This window comes from Lissotriton helveticus, chromosome 9 (assembly GCF_964261635.1).
Source record: "Lissotriton helveticus chromosome 9, aLisHel1.1, whole genome shotgun sequence".
In the NCBI taxonomy this organism is placed as follows: Eukaryota; Metazoa; Chordata; class Amphibia; order Caudata; family Salamandridae; genus Lissotriton; species Lissotriton helveticus.
This window is the reverse complement of record NC_136070.1, coordinates 1,127,249,549-1,127,267,874: the sequence shown is the minus strand read 5'-3', so window position 1 is coordinate 1,127,267,874 and position 18,326 is coordinate 1,127,249,549. Positions and strand designations below refer to the sequence as shown.

General features: G+C 45.4%; 1 protein-coding gene across 1 annotated transcript in view; it reads right to left on the bottom strand.

The window, feature by feature from the left end:
- The window catches only part of ATXN7 (ataxin 7), a 371,238-nt gene extending 353,325 nt beyond the window's left edge, over positions 1-17,913 (bottom strand). Inside the window, exons 1-2 of the mRNA XM_078661542.1 lie at positions 17,503-17,913; positions 16,161-16,229 (exon numbers count right to left, since the gene is read on the bottom strand). Coding sequence (XP_078517668.1) covers positions 16,161-16,229; positions 17,503-17,755 — 322 coding nt within the window. The 5' untranslated portion in view covers positions 17,756-17,913. The remainder of the gene's footprint in view (positions 1-16,160; positions 16,230-17,502) is intronic.
- Between the last annotated feature and the right edge of the window lie 413 nt (positions 17,914-18,326).

The following is an 18,326-nucleotide window of genomic DNA, read 5'->3' as shown; positions in this document are numbered from 1 at the left end:
TTCTGACCAAGTTTATGGGCAAAATTAAGGGCGGCCTCCATTGATTTTGAGCAGACAAACAGTTCTACTGGTTTTCAGGGGTCCCCATGAGAGACATGTATCCAGGAGGATACCAAGGTACGAAAAAGTAGCAACAGAATCAACTTTCTTGCTGTTTACTACAAAGGACACATTAACCTTCTTCCTTTCCCCAAAGATCATTATGTGGGTCTTATTTTGGTTGACCACTCACAAATGCCATCCAGCAGATGATGCAAGTCATTCGCAGTCCTGGCAATTAGGACAGTATAGTCTGCATTGATTAATGTAGAACTCCTCCGAGCACCTACACATGGGCAGTCCGCCCTGAGGGTAAGCAGTTTGTCCTCCAAGCTGTTTAAGTAGAGAAAAAATAGAAAAGGAGACAGGACTCAGCCTTGGCGTATGCCCCTGGTCAGGCTGAAAGCTGGTGTGATCTTTCCCCCTGGGCCATACCTTACATTGGCAGTAACATTACTGTTCAGATATCCAAGCAAGTTAACAGTGTAAAGATGAACCCCCATGTCGGTCATATGCCACAGTTTGGACCTGTTGACAGAGTCGAAAGCAGAACTCAAATCCATAAAAGCCAGATACAACTTGCCACAGTGTATTTGACAATTAACAGATATAGAATTATGGACTACTCAGCTGTGCCTAGGCCGGAACGATAACCAAATTGCAGATCTGAAAGTATTTGGAGTTCCTCTGCCCAGTGCTGTAGACAGTCCAACAGAATTTGCTAATCAATGAGATAGGACGTAGCAGTGGGAATAATTTTGTAAGCCCTTTTTAATACTAGGAACAATAAATCGCATGGGACCAGTTCTCAAAAGGGCCAGCAACTAAGCCGTCATTAAGGATGTTTACGAGTAGAGTGGCCTAGAGTGAGATATTAGCTTTAAACATATCTGAGGGAAGCCAGTCAGTGCCAGAAGCACGCCTAACCTGACAAGTAGCCAAAGCATGCATGACCTCTTCAGTTCAATATCTGGTCCTGCAGGAAACTTAGCGCAACGCTGGGACACATTTAGGATGCCGATCAGCGGCTGAGGAGGAGCAAGAGGGATATAATCATGGATATCAGGAAGTTAAGTGGGTGTAGTATTTTGGAGTCAGGAGTAGAGCGTCAAAAGAGAAATTACGGTTAAATTTATCAAACAACAAACTCAGCTCATCACTAAGAGGACAATGTACAAAATGGGTAATGAGAACCCCACCCTACAACCCAAAAAAATATTTTTATTACAGAACTGGCAGATTTTAAGTTAAAATCCCCAACAGTGCCAAAGCACAGCCACCTTTTTGGGTCTCGCTGGTAATGCATCCGCAAGGATGCATGTGTCCAGCTGGAGACGTATAGTGATCAGTCTGGGGGGAAGGAGGACAAGAGGGTGTACGAGCTTTTGCTCCTGGATTCGTGTGCGCGAACGCGCACGTTCCGTCCTGCGCCGCGCGCCGTGCACTTCTCTCCCATACTCCCAGCCTAACGCGCATGCATGCACACAGACACACACACGCGCGCACACGCACTTACACAGACACGCAGGCACCCAGACAGGCAACCCCCCCCCCTACAGTCCTACCTCCCACGCTCGCAGTCACTAGTGTAGTGTCGCACCCGTGGGTCTCTTAACTACATGTCACTTCTCAAGTCTCCGGCTGCATCCTCTCCTGCCCCCGCGGCTCTCACCTCCTCAGCCTCTTCGGCCTCTGCCGCAGCCGCTGCCTCCTCATCAGTGACAGGTAGAGGGCCATGTCCGCCGCGGCGCCGCACTTTCTCCAGAGTGGGGAAGCCTTGTTCTGCGCTCCCACTTCAGGCGCGCTCCTTCCACTCCCACCCTTCCTCTGTCCCTCCCACCTCTTCGGCTCCTTCCTCGGGTAAGCCCCTCCCCCCGCCTCGGTCCCACCCTTCCCACCGCCGCACCTCCTTTGGGTGAGTGCGTCTCGCGGCCGCGCGGCTCCCCCTCCCGCCGGCTTCGTCCCTCCCCGTCACCGCACCTCCTGGTACATCCCGTCCTGTTCCTGTCCCTGGCCCCCGGCCTGCTGTACCTCTGCGGGCTCTGCCCAGAGGAACAGGCTGTTTTGCCAGTGGGAGTCGGGCTTCCAGAGACAGAGCGAGGTGAGAAGGGGCGGGCAGGAAAGGGAGTCCTGTCAGAAGGAAGTGAGGCTCTGAGAAACAAAGCCTGTTTTTAGAGAACAACGTACTGAAAACACACAAAACTCGAGTTCTTCAATCAGGAGAGAAATGTGTCCTAGTTGAGTCACCCCCGGAGCGGAACATGCCGTACATGCGGCTTCCTCACTGCCCAGACCTTTCTTCTCAGTCCGGCCTGACTCATGTCTAAGCCGGACATGCAGTACAGACGCCGGTACCAGTGGCGTAAGGACACGTTAGCACCCCCCCCCCCTCCCCCCTCCGCAAGGGACGGTGGGGGTCCTCTGGCAATACCCATACACTCGAGCTGATAAGTTGAGCCCCCCCCCCAATGTATAGAAGTGTGCCCACCTTCGCCCTTCCCCACACCGCGGGGGCTGCAGGGGTGTCTGTTACACCCCCGAGGCTACCCCCACCGTAAGAGAAAGTGAATAACCAACCTACACTAAACAGCTCTCTCAGCCCATTCGGTACAAACGAAGCACTAATTGGATAGTGCTAATCAGACAGGACTGGAATTGCTAACCAGAGAACCCCAATCATTCTTTTGTACACTGAACAAGGTCCAACTTTACAACTAAGTTCTGTACAACACATCTGGGCATATTCATTCCCACCTCATACCATAACCACGTGCAAGGCTTTCCGCTAAAAGCTGGGCCATACACAAACTAGTGACTAGCGTATGCACTTCTCACACGAGGCCTCCCAAAAGCTGGATGAAGATCATAATGAGAGAATTATAGATTGGTAACAGTAAATGACAGGTATGTTTTACATGGAGGGGCCTGAGTGACATCAAAGAGATAATGTGGGCAAAACTCGAGTTGTATTTATAAATTCACTCAGGGCCCGAAGAGAAAAACATCTCCCTAATTTACTTTTTACCTACCCATCTTTAATTTTATGTTATAAATATGCCCCAAAATTACCTGCCCATACTTTCAACTACTACGCGGGGGCAGGGGGGTAATGAGGGCCCAGACATAACATGGCTCTCCTCCCTGTCCGATATTTTTTAGGTCTCGACCTCTGCCAATGCGCTTGCGCATTGCAGATGTCGAGAATTATAGAGTTGGATCCACAAAATCTAAACCAGGCGGATTGCGCTGAGTGCATGTGCCCGTGCACGCGCTTGCCATTTGCTCCCCGAGCCGCCTGCCTCGCATCATTGAATCAGACCCGCCACAGCAATGCTGAGAGCTTCACTTCAAAGGGATCCGCTCCCCCGCCCCCTGCTTCACACTGCATAGGAATGCGCCCCCCGCCCCCGCAATGCGAGAGCATTTCCCGGCCGCTTTTAATTTCATTTCCCGGCCGCTTTTCATTTTATTAAGCGGCCACTTTTAAGTATCCTGCGTGTCTTTTGCATACTTGAAATGTGTCTATTCACTGTCATTCGCTCGGGGTAACATCCCAACCCAACTTTTTTTTGCTCATCATGCAACCTCCGTTTCTACCCAGCCATATACACATCAGTCTTGACTCTACTTCCGGTGTGAGGGATTTTCACCACCCTAACCGACCGATTTTAAGGTCTGATTGGAGAATTGCACCCATTTGTATTGTGAAGTGTAAATAACACGATTAAAAGGTTACTAGATAGTGAGGGTTGCATTGGTATTTAGTACTTCCCTCACTATGTATGTTGTAGGCAAATGAGACAGTGGGGCTGGCATACGGTGCTCCTGAAGTGTGATCATGATAATGTCACCATTTTAGACAGCCAGTATGTTCTAATGTGCAGTAAGGATGATACCGCCGTTTTAAACAGTGAGGATGTTCTAATTCGCGGTCATAAAGACCTGTTTTTTTTATTTACTTCCAGGGCATCGGCTGAGCAGATAACCGGGCAGGCTGCAGTCTGACTGATCTGTGCCAGGGCTTTATTTTTGGATGCGTTTGTGCGCATGGGCCTCTGGGAATAGAGGAGCAGCTCGTAAATGAAATTTCTACATTGCTTTGTTTTTCCCTCTGGATGGGATGTGGGAGGCGCAGGCTTGTGGCGATTAAAAAATATGCTTACCATATACTTTGTAATAAGAAATGCCCGAGTTTGCGTTGTAAGTGATCCAGGTTTTTATATTAATCATTTAATCAACCATTGAACTGGCTATATGTCTTTCATTACCAGAGCTCCCAAAGAGAGAGATGGCCTTCTGCAGGAAATAAGATAGTCCACGATCTTTAATGTTCCAGCACCACCACCACACGTCACCCAGCACCACTCCAGCATCACTCAGCGCCACTCCAGCATCACTCAGCGCCACCACAGCATCACTCAGCGCCACCACAGCATCACTCAGCGCCACCACAGCATCACTCAGCGCCACCACAGCATCACTCAGCGCCACCACAGCATCACTCAGCGCCTCCCCAGCATCACTCAGCGCCACCCCAGCATCACTCAGCGCCACCCCAGCATCACTCAGCGCCACCCCAGCATCACTCAGCGCCACCCCAGCATCACTCAGCGCCACCCCAGCATCACTCAGCGCCACCACAGCATCACTCAGCGCCACCACAGCATCACTCAGCGCCACCACAGCATCACTCAGCGCCACCACAGCATCACTCAGCGCCACCACAGCATCACTCAGCGCCACCACAGCATCACTCAGCGCCACCACAGCATCACTCAGCGCCACCACAGCATCACTCAGCGCCACCACAGCATCACTCAGCACCACCACAGCATCACTCAGCACCACCACAGCATCACTCAGCACCACCACAGCATCACTCAGCACCACCACAGCATCACTCAGCACCACCACAGCATCACTCAGCACCACTCAGGAACACCACAGCACCACTCAGGAACACCACAGCACCACTCAGGAACACCACAGCACCACTCAGGAACACCACAGCATCACTCAGGAACACCACAGCATCACTCTGGAACACCACAGCATCACTCTGGAACACCACAGCATCACTCTGGAACACCACAGCATCACTCTGGAACACCACAGCATCACTCTGGAACACCACAGCATCACTCTGGAACACCACAGCATCACTCTGGAACACCACAGCATCACTCTGGAACACCACAGCATCACTCTGGAACACCACAGCATCATTATGCGCCACCACAGCATCATTATGGGCCTCCACAGCATCATTATGGGCCTCCACAGCATCATTATGGGCCTCCACAGCATCATTATGGGCCTCCACAGCATCACTCAGGGCCTCCACAGCATCACTCAGGGCCTCCACAGCATCACTCAGGGCCTCCACAGCATCACTCAGGGCCTCCACAGCATCACTCAGGGCCTCCACAGCATCACTCAGGGCCTCCACAGCATCACTCAGGGCCTCCACAGCATCACTCAGGGCCTCCACAGCATCACTCAGGGCCTCCACAGCATCACTCAGGGCCTCCACAGCATCACTCAGGGCCTCCACAGCATCACTCAGGGCCTCCACAGCATCACTCAGGGCCTCCACAGCATCACTCAGGGCCTCCACAGCATCACTCAGGGCCTCCACAGCATCACTCAGGGGCACCACAACATCACTACGCTACGACAGCATCACTGAACGCCACTGCATCACTCATCGCCATCACAACATCACTCTGCCCCATCACAGCATCAATCTGTGCAACCATTCAACAGCAACTGGTTCAAATATGTTCTCTCAATGTTTCAAGCTTTATTACAAATGTCACAAAAAGATGTTAATATTTCACTTCTGTTCTTAGATTTTCGTCACAATAAAATACACTGAACATAATCTTCACAAAAGTTATTTACAAAAATTTAAGCTATTGCCATTATAAATTACAATCACTTTTATTTAAGTATTAATTATTTTAAAAAATTAAAAGCCATTGTTATTTGGTAATATCAATACATCTAAGTCACGTAAATACAAAACATGTTGCATTACAAATGCTATAGGTGTCACATTTGCTAAAGTTATAACTATTGGCATTGTAAATGACAAAGCTATTAAATTAGCTATTTTCAAAACCAACACATAAATAAAAAAATTGTCATTTACAAGACCAATAGCTCAAACTTTCCTAATGCGAGACTGTTGTAATTAATCTTCCCTAATGGTATGTCCCTCCACCCCCTTCCCTATGACCCTGTTGGTATGCTCCATCCTGAAGCTTGCCATGGAATGTTGAGACACTCTCCAGTGAGGAGAGTGGATGGTTAATAAACAGACCTGTTTCACCTTCTCTGGGTCTCTGGATTCATATTTACAACACTGGCGACGGACTGCGCAGGGGGCAGAAGTTAACCATTTCCCCTTTGAGTACTCTCTCCACACAACGAACAAACAAGATGAATTGGAGCCTTGTGTAGAAAGAATCTTTCATCCTGGACTTTATGAAATGTCAGAGTAATAAGGAGCCCTGCTGATGGAATAGCACTCTACATTCAAGGACTTACGGTCGGAAGAGTGACAAGCGTTGGTGTTTGGGAGGTGAGAGATAACCTTTTTCTGTGGGTGGCACCTAGCTCTGTGGTGCGATCCCTCCCAGCCGTCACCCGTCCCTGTGTGACCCTCATGAAGAGGATGCTTGGAAGGAAGGCTTGACGCGTGGATGTTCTGTGCCCACTTTAGTGCTGGTGTGTAAAGAAATATTTCTACAGTATATCCTGTGAAAATATAAGTGGAGACTGCGGCAGAAACAAAAGAAATCCTCTAGTTACATCACGCTATCTTGACTTTCTGGGTTATCTGGAGGTTGTGATGTGCTGTTGACTGCCCGTCAGGTTGCGCAGGAAAGTGCTGTGGAAGTGGACCGCTACGTGGTCCTTCGTTTGTAAGGATACAACAGTGCCTACCTGTGTTCCGGTGCCTTCGTCTGTCTACTGGTGATTTGCGCCTATCGTCCTTGGGTGCCTGTGTTGTGCCTCTGTTACGACGTGGTTGCCCTGCTGTCCCGGAGTGCCTGAAGGGGTCGGCGTGGTGTCCTCGTGGGGGCTGAAGAAAGTGTTCATGATCGGGGTGTCCCGCACCGTGTGATTTGGGCAGCAGCTGCCCCTGCGCCGCATTTTGAGGAGCTGGTGGGCCGGAGAATCCTGTCAGCTCTTCAGTTTTCCTTTGACCGGATACAAGAGACGCTACCCGGCGCACCAACAGCAGAGGGCCGGTATCTTTGTAATAATTTTAACTCTTCACGCACTAGGAAAAGAGAATCCTGTCTCGTCCAAGAACTTCAGATAGCACTATTCTTGAGGCGTTTCCCGGCGCACCAACAGCAGAGGGCCGGTATTTTTAGTCATAACATAACATTAACTCTTCACAGTGAAGGAATGCTACTTCATGCCTTTTTCAGTTGTTTTGTGCGCACAACTTATGTTTAGCAATTACCTCCTGGCTCTGTGTATACACAAGTGGGTTTTCTCACATCGTTAAGGGAGAAGGAAGCCAGTATTTCTAGCTAAATTTCGTTTTTTTAATGAATTTACATGCATATGTATTTTTATGTGTATCTAACTACCTGGTTAACTTATGGGAGAAACCTATTAGTGTGCTCCTAGTCTATCCATCGTCACCTGTTGGGAAGCCACCTATAACATTGTGTGTTTTAACCCTTGTAAATAGCCACCATGGCAGCAGCTAGTACGAGCCAACCTCCACCCTTTTTGAATGTGATAGGGGAACCAGAAATCAGCTGGAAGGAGTGGGTGAAACTTTTTGAGTCTTATTTGATAGCTGTGGGTGGTGAAAAGTACAAGCCAGTAAGGAAAAAACACATTCTTTTACACAACCTAGGTAGACAAGGGCGTAAAGTATACGAATCACTTCCGATGCTAGAACAGGAGGGTGAGGATGAAACTGGGATAGATGTTTATGAGCAGACAATGGTGAAGTTAGAAAAACATTTTGGGGACAAGATTAATGTGGTGTTGGAGCGCCATAAGTTTTTCAAAAGATGTCAGGGAAAGCAAGAATCTGTGCAAAATTTAATTGCTGCATTGTGGGGTTTAACACAGCTGTGTGAATTTGGGAATTTAACTGATTCCCTCATAAGGGATCAACTTGTAAGGTGTACCAATAACCCACGCATTCAGGAAAAACTGCTAGCCAAAAACCCTGGGTTAAGAGAAGCCATTGAGATAGCAAAATTTATAGAACACACAGCTAGATGTATAAAGGAGATGAAAACCAACGGGGAGGAAGTAGCTTCTGTAAAGGAGGAAGAAGATGGTAATGAAGTATGTACGGTCAGGTTCGCTAGAGTATGTAGAGATGGTGAACAACATACTAGAATAGATGGTAGAGGAATGGAGAAAAATGCAACCAGGGAAGTGAAGTGCATAGAACCAAGAAGCGGAAAAATAATTTTGCAGGTGAAAGATATTGATGGTACTGTAAATGCTATTTACCCTAAATGCGATGTCTTCCTTGATGGCCAATGTGTAGAAATGTATGCTGATTCATGCTCACCGTACACCTTGCTTAACCAAGATGATTTTGTGTCCATGAGAAATTGCGAAGTAAAACAGTTAAATATGCCTGACATTTCTCCTACAGGGTATAACAAGGGAAAAATACCGTTAGTGGGCATGAAAAATGTTCATCTGCGTTTTAAAGACAGGGAGACTTATGGTTCAGTGTATGTAGTCAAATCAGGCTCTAACTTGCTGGGATGGGTCCACCAAAAAGAGCTGGGAATCATCCTAGATCCCAATAGTGCGGAGCAGGTTTTACTCACTGACAGGTCAAGGGGGGAAGGAAACATTTGTGATGAATTTGGGCAACTATTCAGGGATGAGCAGGGATGCCTACACATGTTCCAACATAGAATCAAGTTGAAACATAACGCAAGACCAGTTGTTCATAGACTACGCCCTGTACCCCTAAAGATGAAAGTACCTCTAGAAGAGGAGTTGCGCAAACTTTGTGATTTGGATATAATTCAACCAGTGACCTGTACTGAATGGTTGGCCCCGATTGTCATCGCAGCCAAGGCCAGTGGGGAGGGCATTCGCCTCTGTGTGGACCTGCGCAGCCTTAACGACAATATATGGGTGGAGAGACATCCCTTGCCGATAATTAACGAGATGCTAAGTACCATGGGTCCTGCTAAATACTTCAGTGTGATCGATCTCTCCATGGCCTATCACCAAATTGAACTCCATCCAGAATCAAGGCCCCTCACAGCATTCATCACCCCAGTAGGAGCATTCATGTTCAAACGTATGCCCTTTGGCCTTGCGTCTGCTGCAGCCATTTTCCAGAAAGCAATGCAGAAAATACTGGAAGGGATAAGAACACCATGTGTTTCCAGGACGACATCCTCGTGTAGGGACAAACCGAGGAAGAACATGATGTGGTCGCAAGACAGGTATTCAGCAGACTTATGGAGGCTGGTTTGACTGTGAAAAAAGACAAATGTAAAATAAAAGTGAGGGAGGTGGAGTACTTAGGCCACAAGATCACTGAAGATGGTTTCAGACCAAAGGGTAGTTTAATTCAAGCCGTGATGGAAGCACCTAGTCCCAAGAACAAGGAAGAACTAAGGTCCTTCTTAGGACTTTTAGAGTATATGTCAAAATACGTGGACAACTTTGCAGCCAAGTGTGAGCCAATGAGGGAGTTGATGAAGAAAAACAAGGATTTCCAATGGAACAAGGAGCATGATGCTGTGGTCAAGTCTCTTAAAGAGGAATTGGTAACCTCCCCAGCATTAGGAACTTTTGATGCATCTAAAAAAAACATTCTTACAACGGATGCTTCTAACAAGGGCTTAGGTGCAACACTCATTCAATAAGATGGAAAAGAAGAGAAAATCATTGCGTTTGCATCCCGGAGTCTAACTAACCCAGAGCGGAACTACTCCGTCATTGAAAGGGAGGCCCTGGCTTGTTTCTGGGCTGTCAGACATTTCAAGTTCTTCTTGTGGGGTTTAAGGTTTTCCATCCGTACCGATCACAAACCTCTCACCTTCATCTTCACCGTGAAGGGATTAGAGAATTGTACTCCTCGCATCAGCAGGTGGATTTTAGGGCTGGAACACTACAATTTCCAAGTGGAATACATGCCAGGAAAGGAAAATAAGATCGCGGACTTCCTGTCAAGGTCACCTCTACCGGAGTTGGGAGAAAAAGAAGAAGCCCTAGACAGTCCTATCCTAATGACAGAAACACCTGCTATCACGGAAGAAGAATGGAAGAAAGAGGCTATAGATGACAAAGAAATAGATGAACTGAAGAAGTACATGGAAAACGGATGGCCCAACAAAAAGAGTGAACTAGAAGCTAGCATTGAAGAGTTCTGGGAAGTGAGAAATGAGTTGAGTTTCATAAAAGGCAGATTATATCGTAATCAAAGAGTGATTCCTCCCAAAGGCCTTAGGAAGAAGGTAATTAACTTGGCACACGAAGGTCACCTAGGGCGCAGCCTTACCAAAGCCAGAGTCCGGTCCAGTTTCTGGTTTCCAAAGATGGATGCCATGGTTGAACAAGCGGTTAAGGATTGTGGTGCGTGCGCTAAAAGCGACAAGTCAAAAACTATAAAAAAAGCACCGTTGTCTACAGTGGAAGTACCCATCAAACCATGGAGCAAGCTGGCCATGGACATTATCGGGCCTATGCAAGAACTAGGAGAGAAGAGAAGATTCATGCTGGGGTTAATTGATTACACAACCCATTGGATCAAACAGAAGTTTGGCCACTCTGTCACCACAAAAGCTGTAATTGAGTTTTTGGATGGAGTATTTGTTGAAGAGGGCATTCCAGTGACTTTAGTAACAGATAACGGAGTGCAATTTTGCTCGGAAGAGATGCATATGTTTCTCCAGGGTTTGAACATCAAACATGAGACCACTGCTCTATACTGCCCCAAAGCCAACGGGTTAGTCGAACGAGCTAACAGAATTATAAAGGAACACATCCAATTGGCGGCAACCAATGGGCATGACATAGAAGTGTCCCTTAGGAAGTGCTTGTGGGCGTATCACACCTCCCCAAACATGGTCACTGGCATCTCACCCTTTGTAGCACTGCGTGGGCGTGAACCTTGCACCAAGTTTAATCCTGGTTGGCTGAGTGGGGGCGAACCCAGGGTAGCGGACCAGGAGGCAGGTGCAGAGAGAGTCCTACTCCACCAGGATAAGTACAAACGGTGGTATGACAATAAGCACGGGGTGAAAGATTCTAAGTGGGAGGTAGGTGATAGAGTACAAGTGAAGAAGAACATTAAAGTGGGAGCAACCCAAAGTAAATATTACATGCCTTGTAGAATTGTTAAAGTGCTCAAGAATGTGGTCCAACTTGAGAATGGCCAATGGTGGAGCTTTGACAAAATTGTACGTGCACATGAGTAAAGTTCTGTTTTATTTTTCTCCTCTTTATGATGCTTCGGTACCGCCCTATTTCCATGGGGTATTCCTGTTCCCTCTCTGTATCACCCTATAGGGAGGAGATGTGTTGTAATTAATCTTCCCTAATGGTATGTCCCTCCACCCCCTTCCTATGACCCTGTTGGTATGCTCCATCCTGAAGCTTGCCATGGAATGTTGAGACACTCTCCAGTGAGGAGAGTGGATGGTTAATAAACAGACCTGTTTCACCTTCTCTGGGTCTCTGGATTCATATTTACAACAGAGACCTATTGCATTGCAAATGCTTGTTTATAGCTGGTACATTGCTCAATGCCCTGAAGTAAACAGCGAGCTAGGTCAGGCTCAGAGTGGTGAAAAATTTTATTACATAGGTTTATCAGCAGCAGTCTTGTGGCAGAACACTGGAACAAGATCTGATAGTATACGGAATCGCACTTTGTCCATAGCACCTTCAAAGGGAAGGAAAGAGAAACAAGTGTGGTCAAACCACCCCAGTCCCTGCCCATATTACTGGCAAATGCTGGTGTGTGGTAGGTAAAATACCCATCCGCATAAATGGGGCAAGAAGCTACATCTCTTGTAAACATCATAGCACGGTCTTCGATGAACTTAAGCCAATCTAACTTATCCCACGTGCAGGCTAAGCCAGCCATATTCAGGGAGGCTATGGACAATACTTACAATGAATGACATGCGGTAGCCCTAGTGAGAGCACACGAAGCCTAGAATCAGTATACATCCCAGGTTTCTTGGGCTCAGTTGGAGAATCACTTAAACCAGAGGGAGTTGCTACATCAGGAAGTAGGACTTTATTCAATCAACATATTAGATCTGTGCATATGCATTGTTAAGTGTAGTCTGGACAGATAACATACCACACTGTGGGGGGGGGGGGGAAGGGGGAGTGCATGGATGGCAATGTTGTGATCCTATATGGGACATGTCCTAATACAGCGTTCTCAGTGACCAGATAGGTGATCTTGTCTTACCCGGTCATAGGGCAGAGTGCCTAACACTGTGACAGAACACGGAGACTGCTGTCTTAGGGACCTATTTATTAAATGACACAGATCAATGACATATTAGGTTTGACTAGCTCTCTATGCGATAGATTGCAGGCTGAGATTTTGTCGCTAAACTATGCTAGCTCCGACTTCGGGTGCTGCTGCTAAGTTTACTATTCTGATTTCTGATATTCATGCTCATTTTCCTTTCATTTTGTTTGGGTTGTTTATGCACTACCTGAAACTCACGTTATTGAATAACATCTCATCTCTGCGTGACAAAAGGTGGGTTACCATGTCAATCGTACTACAACTTAACCAAAGGCGGTTGAGCACAGGTACACTATCTGTGATTAGGAGTATATCTTCTGCCCTTTTGTTCTATACCGATGCATTCACCTTACACGTGTGATAATTAATGCCACCACACTGTGATCTCTTCCTATATAACAACGAATATCGCACAATTATGTAAAAAAAGCTTACCCGAACAGCACTTTAAAAGTTAATTATGCACAAGTCAGATCGACTTCTCGTTTTCATCTCTTGTATATCATGATCCCCATTCCATTTTGCATTAATTCCATTTTACATTCTACATCAATGTTGTAAATAATGACAAATCCTTTTCAGTTTACTTCAGTAAATCTAAATTACATTTCCTTTTTGTTTTATCTTTGGAATATGGTAGATATTATTCTAACAAATTCGGTCTTAATTATTGGTAAATTGTCAATTTCCTCCCTGTGGGAAGCGATGTATAACCTATTGCAAAACACGTCAGCGTTGTCCAAGTTACCATAAAACACACGGTAGCAGCTTGGTTTTGATCAGTACATTAGGAGCTGGGAGCAAAGAGGAAAGTGATCTTTTATTGGGTTTACAAGGGGGTGGAGAAATACTTTCCAGTTCATCAACTGGAAATATTTAAAGTGGTGGCTTTTTATGAACAAAACTGAACTCGCCAAATATGAAGAATTATTCATTTGTATGGAATATATTCACGATAATAATGAAGAGGAATACTGAGAACTGTTGTGTAGATGGTGCATCAGTTTTGTCATTTGTTTCTGCAAGTGATTCCAGGGAGCTTGAAAAGTGGATCAGACTCCAAGGTTGCACCTTGCACCGGTCATTACCACTTTAGTATGTTAAACAAAGGTAATCAAGTTGAGTGCAAGCAGACCAGAAGACCAATGTGAATAACTATCACTGCAGCTGAGAACAGCATTGCAATCAAGACACTGCTAAGATAAACCTTAATTTCAGTCAGATCTATAATTGGAAAAGGCTACAGCAAAAAGTAACATTATGACTAATCAATCCATGACATTGAATGTGCACCTTTGGCTTTTACGATAGTGTCACTGGCAATCCAGGTTTCACGGTTTGATTACACACATCAAATTTGTTATACTGAGTTTGGAAATGAAATGGAGATGCCAATAATTACACTTTAACAGTATATCAGTTTTGTTGTTTCGATGCAGAGACCCTTGTAATGTCTTAACATTCCACTTTGCTCTTTCAAAACACACATACTCTGATTATCTCCAAAGACCATTTACCTTCTGCAGTCTTGAGCTTAAGGAATGAAAATAGGAACAGGAAAAATGAAGATGTGATCCATAAAGGCAAACGAAAATTGGTTGACATTCCAAAATAAGCATAATATGGAAAGAAAATATCTAAGAGCTACCTAAACAAACTCCAAGATTGCACAACACGCAGTCAGCTCAGGTAGATGACCAAAAGGTGAGCTATTGCAATACAAAATCCTTCTTCCTCGTCATATTAAACCTAGCAATTTGCCACTGCTTTAACTCGTCTCAATCTCTCGCTGTCTCCAAAAATGTTATTTGACCACGTTATACTCAACAGGGAGAACTGATTCAGGAGATGTCCACACTCAATAATGCCATCTCTACAGTCCAGATGGAATGAATATAGATTCTTCTACAGTATTCAAATACCCAAGCTGATCAGAAGAGAAGTATAAGCCGGAGACTGAAGAAGGTGAAGACTGAACTTAGAACTCTTCTAACAAGTGGACATGGTTAGTACGCGATACTTAATTCTATTCTCCAGCGACTTCCAATCTCAAAAAGAGAAGGTTTTGAGATGGAAATTTGACCAGGTGTAACATCACACATGCAGAAAAGCACTTCAGTGTTTCTTCAAATTAAAAAGCCACTACATCCACATAATTCCCTTTTCGTGACAGACGTGGCAAATGTCCCTTTGCAATACTTTACTGCTCATTCATTTACCACACTCGTTTTATTGCTTTTTTTTTACTAAAAAGTGATCTACATGATACAAAACATCAACATATCCTTAAACAATTACTGAATGATTCACAAAATCAGAAATGGCACTTTAGACATTGCTACCACTGAAATGATACTCAGTGAGCATCACCAAACTGCACCCTTCCTAATACATGACTAGTATGTAAAGGCTGTTGATCATGCACCCTATGTATGTAACATCAGCAAAAGAAGCAACTGTGCAGCCGAGCAGCTCTTAACCTTACATGGTATATCATGTTTATGGACATACTTCTCAGCTTCTATACTATAAAATCTTGCACTTCAGCTTTGATGTTTACAACTGAGTATTTGGGCTTCATTTGTCATCTATAATTCCAAGTTATTATCTGAGCACCACTCAGTCCATAGTAACATTTGAGAGCGTGAGGTACAGTGCAGATTGTGGAAAGTTATGTTTAGGTTTAAGCGTAGGTATCAAAGTGATGCAATTGGTACTGCAAGATGAACTTGACAAAAGCAAGTGAACCTGATTTTTTTTAATGTAGATCATGCAGTAGGCTAGACGGTAACATTTATAAAAAAAATGTGGTTGTGTTCTACTCTGAGTAAGGCTAGATGCTTTATAAACATGGGAGTGCAACTGGCTAGTTTTAATGTGGTAGAGGAACAATATACGCTGTATGAAGATTCTTGCTAAACTAACTATAGAAAAACTAGACAAGAAGTTTCATTTAAAACATCAATGGAAAAAAAATTCTTTTCATTTTTGTCAATACCCGGTTACTAGGTATTGAGAGATTTTTTTTAATGTATCCATAACGATAAAATATAAAAACTATGTGGTGGTCAAATTCAAGACTTAATCAAAGTCCTAACTGTATGTCTTCAGATAACGGACACGTTGCCTCTCATTTTGAAAAACAGTACTGGCACAGTAAATGAGGCTGTACTGTTTTGTACAATGCTGAATTGTATGATTACATTATGTAATGGCTTGAACTTTTAATGAAGTTCTATGGTCTTCCTTTTAGTCAAACTAATTCAATTTATATATAACTGTGAGCGGAAACATTGGCATTAACCTTGACACGACTACCATGGTGGAAGTTTTCTTAATTGCAAGATCAGTCACCTGGTTGTAAGGTTGTACAAGCGGCATCTGCAAACAAAACCATGTCACAACACATGTAACTAAATATGAATACCCTCAAATGGTACCACAACAAAGATTCAAGACAACATTTAAGAATAAAAACACTAAGCCTCAATGCCCATCTTCCAAGGAAAACTAGACACCTGCAGTAGATACTGCCTCAAAACAAGGAAAAGGAGCTTGACTATTGAGCAATGCTCTTCATTCTCACAACCGACAAGTATGCACTCACCTTCCCTGCTGAGTCTCATGGCTTCTCGACTCTTCCCATGCTCCTTGAAAGTTTCCTCAAGATCTGTTGCTGCATAGCAAAAAAAAATTGCATTATTAGTTTTATGGTGAGTTCATTGCTTCACTGCAACGGGCAAAAATGTAAAAAGCAATGGTTTACGAGTGAATGCGGCAAGCTTTGACAAGAAAGTATGTCGGTTGATGACATGGCAAAATGCATGTAGGATACTAAAATGATCCAACTCGGGGATACAGTGCATGCTGTGGCTGTGCAATGTTCCAAACTATGGATTGGATAAGATGGCACAAAGTCTTATCTTTGGATGTATGCTACATGCAGAGGGTTCTTGAGAACATCTCCATTGGGATGGTGGACAAAGAACTCTTGAGAGTAGTTCCTTGGGTTGGCTACAGGGGAGCTATGAACGCCACTGAAAATGAAAGACCTGGCAGACACGGCCTATTGATGGTACTCTAGGTTTAACTTTGATGACCCACAATTTAGAAGGGGTTCCAAGAGGCAGACTTCAAGTTTACTAGGCCCACTCAGATAGTTTGGACTAAAAGCATCGTTCGAGTAGAAAGTGATGGGATATCCTGTTTGAAGAAATCTCGTGGGAAAACATCAGTGTAGGGCAAGGAACCTAGAGGATCAGTGTTAGAGACGGTAATATATGCGGTTAAAGGGGGTTTTGATCTGTGATCAGAAGTTAAATTGTCATACTGCAGCCCCTGGAAAGGTCAGAATACAACAAATCTACAGGTCCCAGTGAATTATGGCGCGTTAAGTGGAATAGCTGAATATCTTTAGAAGTCAAGGGCGTAGAGATAGCAGTTCACTGGGTGGGTAGGCTTAGTGAAGGGTATGGGACTCTGATGACACTGGCTTACTGGGGAATTCGGGGCACCGATGGTTCAATGGAAAATTGGGAACTTTAATTGCTCACTCAAAGGTGGGGGGCTCTGGTGAATCAATGGAGCATTGGGCGGGTCGTAGGTCAGATAGGCAAGAGAATGCTGGTGGATCACTGGAGGGCAAGGGTTGCTATTATCCAAGATGATCTGCCTGCTTACTGGAGGGAAAGGTGTGAGTAACAAATGGAAAATAAGCTGATCTGAAGACTGGAGGAAGGGAATAGGTGATGATAGTTCACTGGAAAGTAAAGGGCCCTAATGCTAGATTAATAGTGAGTAGAGCACTACAACTGCTCAGTGGAGAATAGTGAGATATGACTGTAGGAGGGCAGGGTAGAGCCTCAGAATAGGAGGTCTGGTGGAGAGCAGTGGCTCAGAGTTGTGTAAAATTCCCTTCTCTCACGCCCCCCTCCCTCACCACTGCTCACCGTGCAGTCCGTGTAGGGGCAGCTTGGCATGTTGCAGCCAGTGGTTCCATGGCTGCCCCAGCATGGCTTCGGGACTGGGCAGAGCTGCTCTGGTCGCCATTGCGGCGACAGCGGCGCTGTTCCTGTCCCCGCCTCCACCCTGCTGCTGCCGGGCAGCCGCCGCTCTGCCGCCGCCACCACCGCGCTGCTCCGCTCTGACGTCATCGGCCGCCCGCTCCGACATTCTCTCCGCTGGCAAGGAACAGAAAGTCATCGGGATGACGTCAGGGGGTGTGAGGCTCCGCGCGCCGCTCTGCCGGGGACACACGCTAGCATACAGCACAGCGCCGGCGTTCTGTCACATTGTGCTACCGCTTAGAATGTTCCCACTGCCCAACTACTCTGCGCAAGCGCCGACAAGCGCGCCTGCGTACAAACAGGCTCATGCTCTCAAACTACGTCACACCATACCTCAATAAACAAAGAAGTAGGACAACGCGGCAACGTACCATGTGAACGTAACTTCAGGACTTTCTGGCCAATCGTTATTCATCCATAAGGAGTATATAACATCTCGTAATTCGGAACAATAAAGGGTCAGACAACGCATAGCACAACTTTTGTAATATTTGAAACAAACTACTAACTTTAGAAGAAATAGGGAGTCAAAAACGACATTCAGTGTCTAAAAAAATGCTGCGCACTGACAAATATATTGTAAATTCTAAAAAAAAATACACTGAGAGACATGCTATGATAGCTATTTGATTACTTGCATTTTGAGTTATATTACACTACTCCCTACAAGATGGCCTCCTATTTTCAGCGTATTCGGCCAAATGTCA